The 16,050-nt window shown below is 39.7% G+C and overlaps 1 protein-coding gene across 2 annotated transcripts in view; it reads left to right on the plus strand.

The window, feature by feature from the left end:
* Positions 1-16,050, plus strand: part of TWNK (twinkle mtDNA helicase) — a 289,758-nt gene that overhangs the window by 158,406 nt on the left and 115,302 nt on the right. For both annotated transcript variants that reach the window (XM_044056485.1, XM_044056486.1), the window contains one exon: positions 10,458-10,698. In XM_044056485.1, the coding sequence (XP_043912420.1) occupies positions 10,458-10,698 (241 nt within the window). The remainder of the gene's footprint in view (positions 1-10,457; positions 10,699-16,050) is intronic.

Below are 16,050 nucleotides of genomic sequence, written 5' to 3' on the forward strand. Positions count from 1 at the left end.
GATACACTACTGTCACAGGCAGGGGAAACATTTTATAGAATTTAGAGAAAAAAAAAACACATCTCTAGAGATGGGAACAAGATCTGGGTAAGAACTGAGATCGGCTCTTGAAAGATTATGTCATGCCTCTCAGCTATGTAGATTTTAGTGTCACATTTTGAGTCTATTCCTGATAAAATTGTGGTTTTCTGATTATTTGTGGGAAATCAGTAAGGATCGAAGTTACTAACTTACAAACAGGGAGGTGATTTAACTAAGTGGGTGGCATTGTTTTCAGCTTCGGTCCAAAGAAGAAATACGATTTTAGTAATGAGTGTGTCCGTTTAACTTCTTAGAACAAGAAACCTAGACAAAGTCATATACAGAAATGGAGACTTTTTTTTAAATATTACTCTTACAAACTTGGTTCATAGAATTACAGCTACTACATAAGCATGAATTTTCTGAAGGGTTACAAAGTCAGAAACACAAAATGCATTTAAGTATTGCCCAACTACAGTTCTTTAGGATTCAACTCTAAATTGCCCGAAAAGCACAATTTAATGATAAACGGACTTGGGGAAAATAGGCAAAAATCATGGAGATTCTGCAAGAGCCATTACAGTTAAGAAACATGGCTGAAAAGCATTGTATTCAATGCAAAGAGCAGAACGGGACCGTTCAGCAAGTATTAGTGCAACTACCTCTAGGGATACAGTTTCAACATATCGGCACGTAAATAGAAAATAATTAAAAATACAGTTAACCAACATAACAAATGGTAGAAACCACAGATTTTAAGTCCAGGAACACAAAGTTAAAGTACAGTTGCTGTTAGGAGACAAAGCAAGACTGGAACTGAACCTACACAGGATGTTTCTAAGCTAATTGACACTGAGGGTGGAAATTTCAGTGACGCTGTCAAGGGGCGTTACTTTGCTCTGCTTTAGAGTGGACCCGAATTTTAAACTCTGGGATTGTCCCTTTAAGCATACCTCTCAACTGTCCAGATTTTTACAGACTGCCAAGATGTTTGCCTCATAGGCTTGTTTCTCATAAAATGTGTGGTGGTCAATGAGTAATGAGATACATTTCAGTTTCAGACTTCATATCCTTCAGGGAATGCATAATGACACAAATCCAGCTATTGTAGCAACTTTCTAAGTTTGTAAGAGCAATATTTAAAATCTGTCCCTATTTTCTGGGCCATTGTCCCTCCATTATTTTAGGCTTTGACCAAATGTCTTGCACTAAAGAGTTTGAGAGGTATGTACTTCAGTAAGGGTGAGTGTCGCCTCCCCTGCACCAATGTACTTGGATTTGGTAAATATAACCCTAACCCTGCACATTATACTATTAGAAATGTTTCCCTAACACAACTACTACAGAAGACAAATGAACATAGATCACATTCACACACAATACCAAACATGCAATAGTCTAAATCTGTTATCTGTCCCCTTAGCTAGCCCTTACTGTTCTCACAGACACTTGTACATGCACACTGTATGCTATAATGTAATCTTCCACAACCATCTTTTCTGTCAAAGATTCATTTTCATGCTCACTCCTACTTACCTGCACTCACTGTGTAAAATTTTTACTTCAACCATTTAGATTCACACATGTGCAGTCACTCTTTTTATACACACACACACACACACACACACACACACACACACACACACACACACACACACACACACACACATATTAATTAAACAAAAAATAAATACAAATTAAAAAGCCTGCCTAACCTCAAACGAACAAACCCAGGTCATTGAACCTGCTACAGCATGAACTCACTTTTACCACTTTGGAAAACCTCCAATCATAATTATTCATGCACACCTTACAAATCAAAGTATAACTTCCCAATAAAAGTTTTTATGTTGGCCTACACATTCCGTAAACAGCACACCACACGTATAAAAATTACAAAAAAAAAATCCTGTTTCTTTTCTGACCATTATGGCCCTTTTGCCAAGAGGCATATAAAGAAGTCACCTGCTTCATCATATCATTGCAAAAAAAAAAGGATGCTTATTACAAAAAAGGCTACTAAGCTTCAGCAACGATATGCTGACTAGAGATAAAATAAAAAAAAACAATGACTGTTTTGTCTGCCTATTTAGTTTCATGGACATGGCTTGCCATACAAGGACTCCACACAAGATGCCTACTTATAAGATGCTTTACAAAAGCTGCCCATTACAAAAAAAATTGCAGAATGTGTACTCCTTGTTCTGATCAGTCTAATCCAAGTATTTTGTTCTTATCCCTACCAGGCAATGTTGATTTACACCGGAGAAAATCTCCCCACAGAAACTGCAATATACATTTCAAATGGAAAAAAATCAGTTAAATTAACAAGTAGAGCATAAATAAACTATGACAAGAAACAGATAAAGCATCATCACTAAGTAAAACAGTATAATTCAAGGCAAAATATATGAGTACAGCTGTAAGAAACAATATTGTATATAAGAATAACTATTGACAAAGTGTCCAGAAAAGAAGAAAAGGTTGACATGAAGCTAAAATCAGTGTACTGAATATAGACATGAGGGTACAAAAAAGCCAGCAAGCAAAGTCTGACAAAAACTAAACGTTAGACAGTGACGGACTCCACTGGAAAAAAACGATCGGGCTATAAAGAGGCCCGCTTTGGTGGATTTCAAAACAAGCTTAGCAACTGTCTGACTTCAACTTCAACTAACTAAGAAAACCTTTAAATTAAACCACCACAAATACACACATAAATAAACTAATACTGCTTAGTGCTTAGGCAAGCAAGTAGACTGACATACCACCAGATTTCATTTAGTGAATCAATAATACGACTGTACATTTTTTTTTTCATTTTGTTTCCCTACCTCAAAGTTTAAACGAGTGACTGTCCGTCTCCTTCTAGCTGAAAAATTCAGCCTTTCCTTTGCAAAATTAAGCAGCAGGGCAAGCCTAAATAAAAAGCTATATAGTTGCACTTGTTATACGTAGAAAGTGCACTGTGTCTGTAATCATCCAAAGCACTGCACTGGTAGTACTGATTGGTTCTCGCGCTCTTCCCAAAAAAGAGAGCAAGAAACAGTCAGTAGCCAAACAGCTGTCCACGTCACACACGTGACTGTGGACGGAGCAGTCTGACCCTGTTCTATTTTACTGTGCGGTTACCACATAGCTTTCTGGGCATTACACTGATGCCTTCCTCTTTCCTTAATCTGGACTGTTTTAACAACAGTCCAGATTTACATTTAGAGAAACAGAAAAAAAAAAACCTGAGAACTCACCGAGCATGCGCAGTCCGAGTTCCGGGTCTGTGCAAGTCAGTCAGACTTGCTTGGAAACTCAGCTGCCAGCGCTAATATTTAAATAAAATACTAGTAGTTTATTTTAAAAATATATTTTTAATTAAACTGTTTTCTTTTCAACTGGGTGGGCTGCAGTCCAATGGCACGAGCCGCCTCTGTGCATGTCATTGGATACTATCATTTCGTATAAGGACTGTTTCTCAAAAGAGGGAGGATGTAGATCAGAGCATGTGTATGTACATTTAAGAAGCATTTCCAGGTGTGCACGTGCATATAAATACTGAGCACGTGCAGGCAGCAGTGCCATTTTGAGAAAACAGCCAGTGTTCCATGTGTGTGTGCAGTAGTCAGTCTGTTTATAAGTTTGTTACAAAGCCTAATTTCTGATGTGCTTGTGTGTAATAAAGCTGCTTGAACAGAACCCACAAATGTTTGTCTGTTTTATCCTGATCAGACGAGCGGCACAGAGGTTCTAGGGTCCTTGTTGAACCAAGGGACTATTCAGTTTGTCCCCCCGTCACAAGTGGGAAAGGGTTTTTATTCCAGGATGTTCCTAGTTCCTTAAAAGTAAGGCACTTGGAGACCTACTCCAGATCTCTCCCTGCTCAACACCTTTCTCAACGTCCCTTCTTTTCAGATTTTTACTCTTCAAACCCTGTTTCCTCTTTTACTACCCTGGGCTTTTCTGGTGTTTTTGGATCTGAATGATGGTTACTTTCTTATCCATGTTCACCCTCTTTTCAGGAAGTTTTTAGGTTTCTCTGCATCTTCCTTTCATTTTCAGTTCTCTGCTTTGCCCTTTGGGCTCTCTGCTGTCTGAAGGGGTATTCACAAAATGCCTAGCTCTTGTGATTGCTTTCTGCAGGCTCCAAGGCATTCAGATTTTTCCTCATCTCGATGACCTTTTGCTTCAGGTGCCTTCTTCCAGTCACCTGTTACAGGATCTGGATTTTACAATCTTTATCCTTCAAAGTTTGGGGTTCACTATTAACTTTAAAAAAATCTGTCTTAACTCCCTGTCAGGATCATGTGTATCTGGGATGCAGGATTCAGACGGTACCAATGTTGGCCTGTCTTCCACCACCAAAAGTTTTGTCATTGACAACCTTCTTTGATTTTCTTCTTCCTCTTATTGTCATGCCAACCAGGGAGTTTCTTCAGGCCCTGGAATTCATGGCTTCTTGTATTCCAGTGCTTCCTCTTGCCAGACTGGATAAGTGGAAGCATCAGTAGTATCTCAAGTCAGTTTGGCTGCAGCATTGTCACCCTGTGGATTTCAGTGTACTTTTCCTTTCCTGTTTAAAGAAGGAATTTGAGTGGTAGGTTCAACAGTTTGCTCTCAACCTTAGCCCACCCTTTCAGACTCTAGTCCCTTCTCTCTCTCTCTCAAGAACTGTTCACCGATGCCTCAGTCAAGGGGGTGGGAGGCTTCTTTTGGTCACCTGAAAGTTCAGGGTCTCTGGCCCCTTCATCAGAAGTCAGACCATTTTGACATAAAAAAAACCGAAAACTCTGATTCTGGCCCTTTAAGCTTTTCACACCATGTTCTGTCCAGGCCCCTTCAAGGTGTACACAGACAATACTACATTGATATGGTATATCAGCCAGCAGGGAGGCACAAAATATTACCTCCTCTGTAGGGTGGCTCTTCAGGCTTGGAAGGTGGCTCTCCATTATCAGTTGACTCTTCAGGCAGTATATATTACTTCAGAGCACAATCTAGTGGCAGTCTTTTTGAACAGGTCCAAAACACAGGCTCATGAATGCTTGCTTTACAGAGACTTGTTTCTGGACATAGTCCATTGTTGGGGTATTCCTCAGGTAGATCTTTTTGCCTTCCCTCTGAACAGGCAGCTTCCCCATTCTGTTATCAGGCATGAAAGGGGGTGTGTCTTTATGCTTTCCCCCCCTCTTCCTTTACTCTCAGGAGTCCTGCAGAAGCTTTAGCTAGACTCCCCAAAAATGTTGCTAGTGACTCCCTTTTGACCAAGTAAGCACTGGCTCCTCGTCTTAATGCATCTGGCCAAGGTCATTCACCACAAGTTACCTCATCAGTTGGATCTCCTCACACAGGACAAGGGGTTCCTCATCTGTTCTCACTTGTCCAGATTTCAACTGGCAATGTGGGTGATAGAATTTTGATATCTTTGTTACCTCTTTTCTGAGGACATGCTCAGGGTTTTACAGGGGGCAAGGAAACCCTCAGCCAGAAAATCTTATATGTCCAAATGGGAAAGATTTTCTGTCTGGTGCCATGGTCATAACCAGGACCCCTTTTCAGTGGGGGTCTCTCTGGTCCTTTCTTATTTGTGAGTTGCTCCAGTCTGGCTTAACCTGTTCTTAAATGAAGGCCATTTGTCAGCCATTTCTGATTGTCTGCCCTTGAATCATCTTCTGGCTTTTCTTTTTCAGGTCAAACAATTTCTTAAAGGTGTCCTGCATATTAGGCCTTAACAGAAACCAATTCTTCTTCCTTGAGACCTTAATTTTGTTTTTGAAAATTTGATCAAACTCCTTTTGAGACAGCAGATTCTGCTTCTTTGGAACATTGTACCTGGAAGACTGTTTTGTTGGTGGCTTTTACTTCTGCTCAGAGAGTTCCTGAGCTCCAGGCCTTTATGGCCAGCCATTCCTTTTTTTTTTTTTCACAGGGGCAGGGTGTCCCTTCTTACTGATCCTTCTTTTATGCCCATGGTAGTAAATGAGTTGTCCTTGAATCAGTCGGTACTACTCCCTTCATTTTCCCATCTGCTCAGTCTGCTAGTGAGAGGATCCTGCCTACCCTGGATTTGCACAGACCGCTGAGGTACTATTTTAAGGCCACAGTGTTGGGCTGCCCCAGATGGGAGATCCCTTCTGTCTAGAATACTCAACAGTGCAGAGAAGGACATATACTGTTATGGTAAGATTTTGGACAGCTGTACTTTAATTTGTAATAACTCACAACATTTCATGGGTATTAACTTTAAGGTTCCTGATAATTCTGAAGAAGGCCTTGTGGTTATCCATAGTGTCAATGACAGTCCTCAGTTTGTGCTTGCTTTCAGAGGATTTGATTTTGTTGATCTTTTTGAGTTTTTCTCTAACTGATGAGGTGTTCATTTTTCTTTTGTGGGAAATGAGTTTCTTCCTCTTATTATTTAATTTAATACTATTTAATACTGTGGTTCTATGAAATGGGTTTGTTCTTAAAGTTGGCGCTGTATTTATGCCTTATAGGGCGAGAGGCCTCAATGCATACTTGGAGGTGGGCATGGAATGTATTTGTGAATATGGCTGTGTGTAATAACGGGCTCAGCAGGGAGAGGAGGGTGTTTAAATTTCATCGGGTCATCAGTTAGTTGGGGTAGATTTGCCTTGGAGTAGTTTCTGTAGATGAGGGTTTACAAGATAACTCAGGTCTTGCAGTTAAGGTGTTATTGCATGGTGGTCAGATCTGACAAGTGATTTGGTAACTAACCTAGGGGTCCTAGATTGGTGAGAGCCAGGTCCAGTATTTCTGAGTCCATTGTTGGGATATGGACTAAGTTTTTCTAAGAAGTTTGTATTAATGACATCTGGGAATCTTTCTTATTACTTATTTGTGGTGGCATAGAATTCTCAGTTTATGGAGGGGAAGTTGCAGTCACCCAAGAGAATAATGTCTGCCTCTATAGTGAGGGATGTCAGTTTTAGATACGCCTCATTGTTCTTCGGGTTTATGTATGGGGTAATATAGTTGGCAACAATTTTGTACTGGGTTTTGTTTGTCGTGATAAGGATGTGGAGAAATTCAAGGTCATTGTCCTACATTATGAGTCTGGATATGAAATGTTTTTTAGGAACACAGATGCACCTCTCTAGCCAAACTTTCAAGTTTGGTGTTTGCTCTGAATGTTTGGAAGCCGTTAACTCCTTGTACTGTAGGGGTACTTTCTCTGTTCTGAAACCATGTTTCAGTAACTTGTGCATATATCTATATCTTCCAGAGTTAGGAATGCCTGTAAGAAATGCAAATTTTTATTAAGGCTTCTGGCATCGGGCAGTACCACCTTTAATATTGTTTTGATTTTGATTGGCTATGTAGGTAATTTGAGGAGCCTGACCTTGCCTTAAAAAAACTACAGTGGGTTGGAAAAAGTCTTGACCAATATACTGAAGCCATGAAAAGAGAGAGATGCAGGCCATCCCTAGCAAAGCAGCAGCGTTTGTCAGTCATCTCCACCTAGGATTATATATATTGGATCCTCTGAGAATGACATTAGTAGCTAATCCATTACTTAAAATCTGTTATCTTCTGTTTGTGTTGTGACATCATTCTTTGTGATGGTGGGATACTGCTGAATACTAGTTTCGCACTCATTTCAGATGCATATTCTTAGAGGAGCAAGAGTTACCTGGGGAAGTTTTACCTGCTTGAGCATGTGACATCTGCCTGAGTCCTAAAGATTAACAAAGACTGAATTATCCATGCAAATCGAATGTTATAATAAGTACATAGCTTTCATTTTCTACCTTTTTGCTGCGCTTTCCGCATTCTAGCCAGCAGACAGCAGTGGACAAATTGCTGTTTTCACGATCAACCATTTTGTTGAAGAAAAACAGTTACAGTAAGTTTAACAGTTTAATTTTTCTACGCACCAAGTCCCCTCTCCTAAAACAGACAGCAGAATGAGCTTCAAGTGAAGTGTCATGTCTCATCAGTTTTATTTAGGCAATATTGTTGTACAACAGTTTAATATTATTTTATTAAAACCAGTCATTGGCTAGATGCCAGAAAATATTTTGGTGTTAAATCTTATTCAGATTAGATTTGATTTCATTCAGATTAGATTTCATTAAAAGAATAAATAATTCACAGAGCACACACATTTAGTACCACCACTATTACAAGATCTGTTGCGCTAAGGGGCCAAGGAGTACCACATTCAGAAGAGGGTGAAGGGTTTTACTCAAGACACTTGTTTTTTTGCTACTCTTTCCCTGGTACCAAGTAAAGATGTCCTTGGAGGACAGGCTTTGATTTGTCAAAGTTAACCAAGTACATGAAGGTTCCAATTTTCAAAATGTTAATCTTGCAAGCTTTTGTCCTTCTTTTCCTTCCCCAGGCCTTTCATTGTAGTATTTGGATATGAAAGATGCTTATCTCCACATACCCACGAACAAAGCAGAATAAATAAGGTCTGAGGCAGGAGAATCCTACTTCCAAATTACCTCTTTGTCCTTTGGTGTATTTGCTGTAGTCCAGGTATTTATAGTATACCTAACTCCAATCAAATGGATTCATATTTACTTGTACCTGGACAGCTGCTTAGAATAGGCAACAACTCTGGACTTTCAGGAAGCCCTGAAGTTTTCACTGTATTGATTAGAGACTCTGAGGCTCTTATCTCTCTCTCTCTGAACTTTCCAAAATACCAGCACTTCCCAGGAAGCAGAATGGTAGAAATTGTCCTTTTGGTGTCAAAGGAGGGGTGAAGACCAAACCCTGTCCATGGTGTCCTTGGTCCTAATTTATCTGTCAGAACTTTTCAGATCAGGATTGTAGTGCAGTTCATTGAAGGTGCATATATTTGTCATTTCAGCATGCCTACTTTGAACTACCCATACCAGATTGTCTATATAGCAATTCATCAGTGGGGTCCTGGACTTCAGATCTAAAAGGAGAACCTTCAAGACCATTGGTTATGTTCTACAAAAGCTAACCTTGTCTCCTTTGGAACAGTTGTTTGCTGCTTCCCTCAAGTATCTGCCATAGAAAACTGTACTTTTAGTGGCTGTTACTTTGGCCAGGACAATTTCAAAACTACAGGCCCTTATGTTCAAAGAGCTGTGTCTTATCATCCACAAGGACAGTGCCACACTTTCCACTAACCCTTCCTTTGTGCATAAAGTAGTGACTGGGGAATCATTGAAAGGGGCCATTTACCTGCCTGTTTTTTTTCCATAAACCCCCTCAAATAAAAGGGAAAATATCTTGTGTTCCATTAATGTACATATACAGCTAAGACAGGTCTGCACTCAGTCCATTGAAAGAAACTACATGCTCATCAGTTCACATTTTTCAGAACATTACATCCTAGATATTTGTTCAAAGGCAAGGGTGGGGTTTGCTACAGCCATTTTATAGGGACAGCTGCAACCCGCTCTTTCTGTGGTCCAGCCACTTGAAGTTTAATAAGCTTTGGGAATCTTCCTGAAAAGTTATCACTACTCAACTAGTGGAAGATTTGATGACCATAGTGGTTGTGGTAGGAACATACCATAATTATGGCTATTCAGTTATGTTCACTGTTGCAGTGATATATCCTTTCTTCTATCCTTTTCCCCCCTTCTTTTCATGGGGTTCTCTCTAGGTTCAGGGTGGGTATCTACCCATTCTTAATCATTACTCTCCCACTGTTTCTCTCTTAAAGGTGTTCTTCCCCCCTACGTTGACCTAGTGTCTTGAGGGGCTGCTTAGTAGGTCCCTTCTGGTTGAGCACCCTGGTTAGGGGTCCATAGGTTTGTAGGTAATATGTATGCTAAGGACCCCAGGGGCTTTTTAAGCCTAGCCATGCTTCCCAAAGGTAGAAATCAAACCCTGTAACTTGCCTTTATAAGGCAAATGCCTTAACTGTTATGCTAAACCCTAACCCCCTCCTCTTCATACAATAATCTTTTCATACTCTGGTCTCAGACCTCATCACTGGCACAAATGAGAGCAGGTTAAAAACTAAAGTTGGTGTAGATGGGCATGACTTATACTACTGATATGCTGATCCTCCAGGTAAGAGGGAGTCCATCCATCTGGGAGGGGAAGGGTGCAGACTTCTGGAAGTCAGGCTGGGCACCCAGTCCTCCTACAGCAAAACTTCCAAGAAGTTATCACTATTGCAACAGCAAACACATTTGAATATCTAAGTGTTATTTATTTTATTTTTATTTATTTATGCATGCATGCAATGTGCTTGCAGGCTAGGATGTATTGATTGGCTTGCACATTGGCCTTCTAAGAGTGTAAGTTCATTAATTATCTTGCTCTAAACTGTAGGATTATATAATACCCTGCTAAATGGTTTTGTGTATGAAGTTAATTGTGTGATGACTAGATCTTAAAATGATCAGATTACATACTAAAAATTGGAATTTGCAGAGATGTATAGTCTGGACTGAATATCACACATTTCAAATTCTTTGTATTGGCAGGTCCAACTGGGAGCGGAAAGACCACATTCATTAGTGAGTATGCACTGGACTTGTGTATCCAAGGTGTTAACACATTGTGGGGCAGCTTTGAGATCAACAATGTTCGCCTTGCCAAAATTATGCTGACACAGTTTGCGATGCAACATCTTGAGGAGCAACTGGAGAAGTTTGATGAATGGGCCGACAAGTTTGAGGAGCTCCCACTTTATTTCTTAACTTTTCATGGACAGCAGAACATCAAGTAAGATAGTTTATGCAACTTCTTAGAAGTACAGACTTCAGTCTCTGATACTTTGTATAGCTTTCCAGATGTGAAACTCTGGACATTATTACAGAATAAAGGACTTTTTACCCCATTTAATCAAAACAGTTGGATTATTGGTTGAATTGAGGAGTAATATTTGTTAAACACTACTTGGTTTGTAAAAGGGCATTTAGGTTATCCTTTTTTCAGAACACGTCCATAAAGTTACCGCTAATGATGAGACAAAAGCTAAGCTAGACTGCAGTTTTAAACTTGACTATGTAACTGGCCTTTGGCTTCTGTGTTATGTAGATCTATTTGATTAAATTTGCATTATAATTTTCATCTCAGTTATTTTTTTTTCAAAGTTCCCCATAACAGGAGAATAATAAGGCCCAAATTGCCATTTTTTCTTCCTAAGCAAACTACTGGTGGTGAAGGGGGGGTCTTAGTTTATTATATTCATGATAAGTTACAATTGAAGGTCTGTGGTCCACACAGTTGGGCTTACTGTGGAAATGTTTTTTCAACTTTCTGAGTCAACTGTTGACCTGGGGATAGAGCCAGTCTCTTGCCCTGACCATTTTCTTTTGCACTTTACAGTTCAACGTTTGATAGGGGGTTCCTGGTCATGTGCTGGTGTGTTGTAGGTATTATAACATGGTCACCTCTTTAACTTCTTAAACCTCTCACAACTTAGTGCAAGTGACTCATATGATCCAGTAATGTGCCTGGCATGCAGTTTTTACCTTCTCTGGATTCAGTTGTCCTGTCTCTGTCATGTATGTGTAGTCTACATAGTATCTTTTCAAACCTTGGTTTTTTTCTGAATTCCATTCTGTTCACAGGACTCTGTGAAGGCTTTAGGTCTGGTAGCACTGTACCCTTATGCAGGAGCCATACCTCTCATCCTTTCAGTACAAGAAATCTGGACAAAGTCTGACAAAATGGGGGACAAAGGCCCAAAAATAGGGACATATTTTAAATATTGCTCTTATAAACTTAGAAAGTTGCTAGAGTAACAGGGTTTGTGTTAACGTACATTTTCTGAAGTATATGAAGTCTGAAACTCAAATGTATGTCATTATTTAGTGACTTCAGTCTCCAGATCATCCCAATAATTTGTCAGAAAACCACACATTTTATGAGGAATAGATCAAAAATGTCAGGCAAAAATCCGGACATTCTGCAAAAATCTGGACAGTTGAGAGGTATGGCAGGAGCACAAAATTAGTTTGTATGAGCAGTGTGCCATTTACCAAGTGGAAATCTCCAAGGAGGATGCTTTTCTTTTCCTTTTCAGCATAACTTTCTGCTGTTCTAACTCAAGTATTAATTTGCTCATCATAAAATATGATTAAAAATAATAATAATAGTTTGCAATGAAGAAATGGCAGTCACTGACATCACAGAATTCATTTACTTCAGAGTATGAATGTTAATTTAATATCCTTATATTAGCTTTAAAATTAGTGGTACTATTATTTAAAAACTGTCCCTGATTTGAGACATTTGTCCTTGATTATTTTTGTTCCTTTTCTTGATTCTGGAGGTGTGAGGTTGAGAGCTGTACTTCCCTTGGTGGTTGAGAGTCTGAGCAACCCAGCCTCTCTCCACACCTAGAGGGCTTTTTCTGAATTTAGCATCTAAGCTTCTGTGTTGGATTGAGCGGAGCGCCTTGTGTTTTCACTGAGGAGGACAGTGGTCTGGCCAGCACTTTCATTCGATTTTGTAATGAACGTATTCTTCCTGACTGCAAGGAATTAATTTCCTTAGAGTCAAGTGTGTGACAGACATACTGTGGTCTTCACCCCTGTCCAAACAGACTTGCTACATAATAATTCCTTGAGTTTTCCTCCCTCCATGATTTATGTGATTTGTAATGCCATGAAAGGAGTTACTGCAGTTATAGGATCCGACATTGGCAGATATCAGTACAGCAAGCTACACATGACCCACTGAGGTGACCTTTTTACCCTTTTCTTTCAGGATCCCCCTCCTGTCCCATCTACAAGTTAACAAATACCAGAAGGAAATTAGAGATACAGGGCAGAGTCTGATGGAGGTGGTTGCTGAGTTTCACCCTCCCAATCATTAGTTTTCCAGAAAACTGTCACCCTAGATTTTCCCCTTCCCCAAAGAAAGCTCATGGGCCCAGATTCCAGGGTCCTCAGAGTTCTCTAAGCGGTAGTGGTTAGTTCAGAGTAGATGATGGCAGTCCTGACTCCCTTGCCTTTTTCCCACAGGAGGAAGTCAGCAGAATATTTTCCTCCCTGTCCCAGCATGTAGAAACATTTCCAGAGACTTTTGTATCAGGGCGATTATTTCCAAGGGGTGCTCAGTTCTCTTTCTTGCTGCACCTCAGATCCTGTGGTTGTCCTTACTAAATGTCAAACCCATAAAAAAATTAGTGGTAGGAAAGGAGGTGCAAAAAACTAATCCCTAAACAAATCCTACAGGAAGTCCCACCATACCAGAAAGGCCGACGATATTATTTCTTGTTCTTTTTGGTGCCCATGTGCATTGGGTTCATTTTAGATGTCTGTTCCCTAAATGTAGTTCTCTACAAAGAGACCACCTATAGTATTTCTTGTACATCCTTTTTGGTGCCCAAGGACACAAAGTGCCTTGGGCTCATTTTTGGCTCTTGACAGCCTAAATATATTTATCCCTGAGGAGGCTTTTTCAATTATTTATTTGCATGTGAACTGGTCAGCAGATCCTTTTTGGCCACAGCAGTACATTACAATATTACAAATATACATAGATTAACATCTGAGCAAAAGAAATTAGACTTTACAGTCAATGACAATGATACAAGACTTGTTGAGTTTATACAACAATTAGACTCATCATTGTAATTTTAAAATTACTTTAGCGATACTTTTAAGATGTGTATTCATTTGATACTTGTTTAAACTATATATAATTGTTAAACATTTTGCATAAGAAACCATTTATTTTTAAAGTACAAATGTAACCTTCCTCTGTAAAATATGAGCACTTCCTGTTAAGTACGTACTCGTAGTTTACTTTTGAATAAGTCTAGAGTGTTTTTCTGTCCTGACCTCTGCAGGCACTTGAAGTTGCTGGACCTAGCTTACAAAGATCTGTCTCACTTTTTTTGCAGGTTTTGAAACATGGTTTAATGAGTGTTAATTTCTCTTCTTGGCTATCTTGACAGTGGTGTGTGCGTGGTTCAGCTAGTAATGCAAAATGGCTAATTGTTCTTAATAGTCATTTGTACTTTTTGTGTTTGAGCTTGAGTGGAGCGCTGACAGCATTAGACCATTTTCTAATTTAATGATTAGTATGATTTTGGTTCCATGTGTGCTGTGTGGGTAAGGGGATGTGCCATCTTAGGACAATTTTAGTTAATGAAGTGTCCTGTTTATAATATTGTCTGTTTGCTTGGTTAGTGTTAAGGTGGGGTCTAAGGTTATTCTTGGGTATCTTTGGTATTAGCATGATGCATTGCATCTTTTTATAGCTGTTCAAGAGAATGGGCGTATTTATTGACCTCCATGGTGCCTAGCTCCATGTAAAGATCACAAAGGAGTCGAGGAGGTTTCTGTGCTTAGAGATTGGGGACAGACATTATCACTTTCAGTACCTTCCCTTTAGATTCATTTCTGCCCTTGGGGTATTTATCACATGCATGTCAGTAGTAGCAACCTGTCTCAGGCAAGAAAGTACCTCGATCTTCCCCTCCTAGATGACTTGTGTACTTGGTAGTCTAGTACAGGACACACTTATCTAATACAGGAGTCTGCTGCATCCGTTATCTTCACTTAGTATCATGATGAACCGTGAGAAATCTCCGGTCTTTCCTCAGTAATTGCTTACATGTATTGGGTGTGACCTGGACACAACAGTTTACTAGTCCTTTTGCCCAGCAGTAGATTTTTATCTGTAATGCAGACAGTATCTGGCATGCCATCTTCCACAAAGCATACCACAGACATGCCTCAACGCCCCAGGTTTGATGGCAGCATTGATTTTTATGATCCCAGGGAATAGATTTTTATGACCTTTCACAACAGGATGCATGTAAGGGTCCATCAGTGCATTCTTCCTGTTGTACTGTTCCCAGATATCTGACTGTTCTCTTCATCCCATATGGATCTGTAGGGTATGTCATTGACATGTGGTTTAGTAGCCTGGTCAGCAAACCTCATTGTAGGAAGCCTCCTTCCAACTCAAGGTTTAACAGGTGATTCTGATCTACAGATTCTTTTGCTGTTTGTATGGAGGATTTCATTGAGAAGATGGGCAGATAATATATGGGACCTGGGTGCCCCCAGGAGTCTTCGTTGCTTGTCATTATGTACAGCTCTCTGTATGATTTAATTTTCTGTTTGTGTCTTTTACCATGTTGCCTGGGTCATGGCAGGAAGGTGTCTGTGAACCAGTCCACTTACCCAGTTATCAACCTTAAATAAATGCCCTGGAGATGAGGTAGTTCTTATTTCTCTTTGGGCCTTTCGAGACTGTCATCCAAAGGGAATCATTTTGCAGGGTGGTGAGGGGACCTACTCTTACCTATTATTCATGAAACCAGGAAAGTATGGAAACAGACGGTCTACTCTTGGTGCTTTCTGAAGGTAGCACATATTCTGGGAGAGGCAAATATTCTAACAGACAGACAAACAGATTAAGCTGCTGTCTTCTTGTGTTCCATTAATGGTCACTGATCCATCCAGTGGCCAAGTAAATGTTTTGCACCAGAAGATTTCTGACATGCAGCCTATTCGTCTGTCTTTTACCAGCACAAGTTCCAGCTTTTCACTGATTCTGTCAACACAAGGTTTGTGGAAGATGTTGAAGCCCACCATAAGCCAAATGTCCTACTTCATATATTTATCTCATTTGCTGTGTTGATGAACTTCATCCATAAAGCCATACTGCTAAAGGTCAGGTGTTTTGGTCCAGAAAGACTTTATTCTTTCCTTCTTGGCTCTTTCTCATTTGCAGACCTTTAAGACTCTAGACTTCCAGGATGCTGCTGTCTCACCTTTCCAGCAAGCATCGTCCAGATCTCTGTGCTTTAAAATTAACCACCTTACTCCTTTAGTTCAAGAGTGCTAATTGTCAACGTTTCTGTAAAGGTTTGTTCTTTATTATAATATTTATCTAATGACCACCATGAAGAAAAATTAGCAAGAGATGTAGGCACATTTATCCTTCTGAGCAGCTGAGAGAGGTGCAGATCCTTTTTACACTCCCCTTCCTCTGATTTAGTATTTGTTGAAGAGCTGTGTTTCTCAAAGTTATTTTTGTTTAAGTTTCATTTGTCAGAAATGTCTTACTTTTATTTTGGTTAAGGTTCTGCTAAATTAATTGCTTTTT

This window comes from Protopterus annectens, chromosome 14.part0 (genome assembly GCF_019279795.1).
Source record: "Protopterus annectens isolate FY-2018-M chromosome 14.part0, PAN1.0, whole genome shotgun sequence".
NCBI lineage: Eukaryota > Metazoa > Chordata > Ceratodontiformes > Protopteridae > Protopterus > Protopterus annectens.